Here is a 6,000-nt window from a genome sequence, read left to right as displayed (position 1 = left end):
GTTCTTCTTTTCAGCTAAAAATCTAATTCAGGCCTGATTCACACCATTTGTGCAGAAATACTGATGAAAAAAACATGCAGATTTAACTAGCAGAGACAAACGCTTACACAAGTTTTTATGCACATTGATAAAGTTTTATTTTCATACGCATTTTTTTTATATGCACAGATTCACACCGAATCCTGTGTCATCCCTTCCTCTTCCCATTTATGGGGAGAGAATATGACAGTTTGGATTGTTTACTGCCAGTGTTACTGCAGAGCCTTCCTTTATATTAAAGGTCCTCATCAAACCCACCTCATCAATGTTTTCATTCATTAGAGCGCCCTCCTCATCAGTGTCCCTCTTCCTCAGAGCCCTCTCATCAGTGTCCCTCTTCCTCAGAGCCCTCTCATCAGTGTCCCTCTTCCTCAGAGCCCTCTCATCAGTGTCCCTCTTCCTAAGAGCCCTCTCATCAGTGTCCCTCTTCCTCAGAGCCCTCTCCTCAGTGTCCCTCTTCCCCACAGCCCTCTCCTCAGAGCCCCCCTTCATCAGAGACCCCCTCATTATTAACAGCTTGTTGACTCAAGGCAAATTAGGTTTTGAATATGCATCCAGATGCACAACTGAGTTCAATGTAGTTGACATCAAATACATATGCAAAATGAGGTTTTCCCATATTGAATAAATAACACAAAACCAACAATATTAAATGGTTGGATCCAGACTCCTTTATTAACACACGAGCACAGTCTGTACAGTGTTGTGCTTTCAGAACAGTACTAAACATGAAAAAAAGAAAAGAAAGCTTTGTGGCAGGTAATGAAAAGATGGGCACAAGGAGTCAAAGAGGTGAGCAACAGAATAAAAAAGTAATCTGTGTGCACAACCTTCCCTCTAACCCCATCAACCTACCAGCAGGAGCTTATGATCCAAGAACAAGGCATGTCACCCCCACATCCAGGGAATAAATAGGAGCACAGAGCAACTTAATAATATGGAGGGGAAGAGAGTGCTACAGAGGAAAATATGCCCGCCTGCCCTGTGGGGTTGCGCAGGGGTACTTAGGGTTAATTATTGCCATAAGTTTCTATTTTTGTTTCCTCAAAAAAAAAAAATAAAAAAAAAAAAAAAAAAAAGCTGCAGGAACAAGTTACAAAGATATAACTACAACAAGAAATCCTCTCTGCATCCTCCAATCCGAACGCAAAAGGCAGTCGGCACAGGCTGGTCAAAAAAAAAAAAAAGTTATATTTATATATATACTTTTAAAAAATCCATCCAGTAACACTGATGGAGCCAGGCATTAGGCTGTGGCTCCTGGCTCTGATGCATGAGTTCTGTTCAATCTACGGGGTAATTGCACTCCCCATGTACTTGTCAAACAAAGCAGAGAGATGCCAGCAATGCTGGTTTATTAGAATATATAGAAAAAGAATAACTGAAAGGTGGGGGAGTGACAGCCTGTCTCCCACCCTCAAAATTCTCAAATGGCGGTAAAGTGTGGGGGGAAACAGGCAGGGTCTTATTAGCATGGCTCCAGCAGGGGCAGAAGCCTCAGCCATTACTACAATACTTCGCTGTTACACGGCTGTGTCACATATTTTTTTCTTGATCACGTGTTCTGGGCACGTGTGAGCAAAGACAAAAATTTACTAAGCACTTTCACCGAAACCACCTCCTTCTTCATCATCTTCTTCTTCCATCACAGGGTCAGAGTCCCAACATGTAATATCAATTTCTGAAAAACATGAAATGCAGGCACATGACTACAGCTGCAAACGGTTAACGATTCACAAGAGTTGTCAAGGCCTTGATTCATCAAACTGACAGCACTGAAAGCATGACAAACTGGCCTCCTAAACATTCCCACATGAAAATTCTTCCAGAGAGGTCACCCTAAAGTTCCATTCACATTTGTACGACTCCAAAATTGCGCCGACTTTGGAGTGCAACTTTGATGCAACTTTGCTTCAGATGCATAATTATCAGAATCCACAACTTCATCCCTCCCACAGGTTTTCAGCTGAAATTTTATTGCTGCTGCCTGTTTTGTGGGTCCTCCTGTTATATTTAAACACTAGGCCATGGCATTCAGGTTTAGGTAAATTTGCATCTGGGGCATAGAAGGGTGGTAAGGTTACTCATGAAATGATCAGTAGTCATCACCAATTTACCTAAACCCAGATGCAAATTTACCTAAACGTCCCAAAAAAAATAATTTGATATAAAAGACTAAATCTGCTGTCGTCCTGGTGCTCTTACCATTTCCAACTTCATACATAGAAATACCTTGAGTGATTTGAACTCAAATATATAAAAAAGTGATCTTCTTTTAAAAGTGCACATTCTCCCAATGTGCATACCATCTAAAAGTGATTATTAGAAAAACTTACCACCGTTTTTCATTGATACTGTATATTACCTCAATGCAAAAAGTAAACCAAGTCTAACAGGTAAAAACCCTGTAGGCGAGGAAAAAATTAGGATTTTAATCCCTTTAACATCTAAAAAGATATATCATATAAAGTAACGCATCCTGTAATGTGATGGATCGACGTGTTTCGCCCACACTTTGGGCTTCCTCAGGATCTGGATATGTAGCACACTTTTCCAGAGATAATATATACACCTTATAATAAATAGAATAATATAATCAATACATACATATCTTAATATGCATAGCGTCTATATCAATATATAAGTGTGCTACATATCAGGACTCTGAGGAAGCCCAAAGTGTGGGTGAAACGTGTTGATCCATCACATTACAGGATGCTTTATTTTATATGATATACCTTTTAGATGTTGCATTGCATTTGAATTTTTTATCGTTAGGTCTTTAATAAAATTTACACTAAAGTTTTTATAATTAGTTTTTTCCATCCAATGTTCTTATGCCATATTAAAATCCCAATTTTTTCCTCGCCTACAAGGTTTTTCCCTGTTAGACTTGGTTTACTTTTTGTATTCAAGTTTTAGGGGATTGTGCTGCTATTTTTCTGATAGATAACTACTCTCCACCCAATTCTTATACTGTATATTACCTGGTGGCTTGTTGTAAAACACTGGTGCAGTAGCTTTTGCGGACACATCATCTGTTTGAGCAAAGTCTTCATCTTGAGATTGGCTGAAATATCCTTCACTTGCCTAAAAAGTAAGGAACAAAAAAATATATATACACATTTAATACAGAAGTATTCTTCGTATATTATCCAAATCAAATTCTTCCTGATGTCAAGCTGTAAAATTTAAGTTTCACCTTAATGTAACTGTTAACCGAACACTGAGAACTTGTAAACTTTAACTAGGCCAAACAAGGTAAGAATAGTGAGTTTAAAACACTTTTAAACTGAAATATTCATGAAATATGAAGTCATCAGATTAGACACTACCTCTATGAATTTTATTCGGCCCCCATGTTTGTGTGGGTTCTCACTTAGTGCCTGCATTTTTGACACTCCCTCATGAAACACCAGTCTGATACTGACTGTGATGTAGGCTGGAAAATAAATGGGGGCAGCAGACTCATTGGCCCTTTATTTATAGCGTGCGGCTTCTTGGAGTAATGTGAAAAGCAAAATAAGAAGTATTCAAACACAAAAATACTCTTTAATAATGGTAAATTACTCAATAGCCTACTTTCAGCAAACACATTTTTGGGTTATTACTGTATTGTTTACCGAGCAGACCTTTAAGTGCATTTTGCAAATCCACCCTCCTATCCACCTCCACCCTACTAAATACAAGCACATATCTCAGATGCACAAAAGATCTACTTTTACACTACCTGCTTTGTGATGTGGTAGAAGCTAAAAACATAAGTTGTGTCTGTAGTTTTCAAAGTTAGGGGAATGGCCATTTTTTTAAGGACATTTTGAATTTAAAAAACTGCTCCTTACTAAACATTTTTATAGTATTACATGCAAAAAGCTGCTGCATAGATGGAGGTGAGGGCCTTGTTAGCAAATTATGGAAGTATATTTACCCTTTAAAAAAGTTCATGTCCACAGAAAGTATACTTATATCCTATGTGCTAACAACCTAGCTGCACACTAACAAGGTTCTCAAAGCATAGATTTCTATAGAGAAATCTGCTACCTCTAACGATGGTCCCATAGGAATTCATAGGGATCTACTGATAAAACAAGGGCAGGGGAAAGAGAGCCTAGACTGGTAGTTGCAAAATTTTCACTGGGCCATAGCTGCCCTGAACCCAGTATGCATGGAGCTGGGGTGGAAAAGGGCGATTTAGGCCTGGTTCACACTAGAGCTACTTCAGATGCAACTTGAGTTGCACAAAATCGCATGAAAATGGAAATCACATTACAAAAAAGGCGTCCTATAAGCTGCACACCACAACAAAACACTGTATGTAGAAAGTGAAAGACTCTGTATGTAAAAAGTGTGTGGCCCAGGCTCCATCCAGGCCACAAAATGCATTTCACTCTGCCCATGTGGTGAAATGCATTTTGGGGCTGGGGGTGTGGCCTGGATGGAGCCAAGGCTGAGGCTGTTTCACTGTCTATATACAGGGTTTTGTTGTGATGTGCAGCTTATGGAATGCTTCTTTCTTCATATCTGTACGAAGCTCCGTCCCCGCCTGCACTCCCAGCAGCTGAAAATAGAAGAGAACCTGTTGGAGCCTTGAGCGGCACCCTTACACTTAGTTTTGCCATTGGATCACAATGGAAATCACATTGTTTTTAATTGTGCTCATTCACATCAATGTGACTCAGCACAGAGCAATTTTGGAAAAGGTCCCTGTACTATGGTGTGATTCCAGCTATATTTTGGCCCATAGAATATGCAAACCACATCCAAGTAACATGCAAATAGCATCCAAATAGTACTACATCAAGCACGTCCAACCTGCGGCCCACAACCTCAGGCAATGCGGCCCACTGCCCCCTGACAATTTTTTTTTTTGCTGGGGAGGAAGGAAGTCAGGTCGGGGGCAGGGCCACAGCAGCTGCCAACTAACGGCAGAGGCTGCCTCATAAGGGAAGGGGGGGAGGGGAGCATGTGCAGTGTTTCTGACTCCTACCATCATGACCACTTCAGATCACTGAAGTGGTCATGGTGGTTAGAGTGTTCCTTTATTATCGCTCAGAAGAAGTAAACCTCTGTATACGGTTTCCATTTCATTTGATCATCCTCTAGTTGTGTTAAATTAGTGCGGGGGGCGTGGTGGCGCGGAAGGGCGCAGCGGCATTTTATTACTTATATACCTTAACTATAGTATATATTTTATTTTATATGCGGCTTGAGAAAATTTCTCTACACTCAATGTGGCCCAGAGAAGTCAAAAGGTTGGACACCCATGCACTACATATTCACACAAAAACTCTGATAAAATCATGTTACAGCAGTGTGAACCTAGCCCAAGTAAAAGCCTGTGGGGGATAAGCAAAACGTATAGGTATACCGGGTGCATGTACTCTTTAAAGTGCAACTGTTGGCACTGCCTAGCCAGCCAGACATCAGCCATAATCGAGACATTGTTTTTACTCATTCTCCCATGATTTGTAAACTTTTGTTTAGAGTGAAGAAAACAGACTAGATCCATATGGGTTGTAGGTGAGGCATTTTGCCAGAATTCTAACCACACTCCTGAAGAAAAATTTATTGAGAACATGGCACTAGCATAACTGCTGCAAATAACATACTGGCAGTTGTCCCGCATGGTCATTGCCCCACTCTAGCTGGTTAGAGGAGTACTTGGCCATTAGTACACTACTGGAGTACACTGAATTAGCCCTGTTGTTTGCAAGAAACTTACTGGGGGCCCTTTTTTTTATGAACCCAGACTATAGCACAACTAAGCCGCAATTACTAAAATCAAATATGTATGCCTGCACATATGTATATCTGATTGTACCATTTAAATATGAGCAATTTTTAAATTATTTTTATCATGAACTTTGAAAATCATGAAAAAAAAATATCTAAAAAATATCTAAACAAAAAAAAACAAAAACGTAGTTTTTCATTAAATGTTCAGCACTGTTACAGATGACA

The 6,000-nt window shown here is 39.8% G+C and overlaps 1 protein-coding gene across 3 annotated transcripts in view; it reads right to left on the bottom strand.

Annotated features, from left to right (window-relative positions):
- Positions 1–689: 689 nt before the first annotated feature.
- DBN1 (drebrin 1) overlaps positions 690–6,000 on the bottom strand; it is a 181,822-nt gene continuing 176,511 nt past the window's right edge. For all 3 annotated transcript variants that reach the window (XM_082254789.1, XM_082254790.1, XM_082254791.1), the window contains exons 12-13: positions 3,027–3,129; positions 690–1,720 (exon numbers count right to left, since the gene is read on the bottom strand). In XM_082254789.1, the coding sequence (XP_082110915.1) occupies positions 1,635–1,720; positions 3,027–3,129 (189 nt within the window). In that variant the 3' untranslated portion in view covers positions 690–1,634. The remainder of the gene's footprint in view (positions 1,721–3,026; positions 3,130–6,000) is intronic.

This window comes from Pelophylax lessonae, assembly GCF_965119305.1.
Source record: "Pelophylax lessonae genome assembly, chromosome: 4".
Taxonomy (NCBI): domain Eukaryota; kingdom Metazoa; phylum Chordata; class Amphibia; order Anura; family Ranidae; genus Pelophylax; species Pelophylax lessonae.
This window is presented reverse-complemented; position numbering and strand designations above follow the sequence as displayed.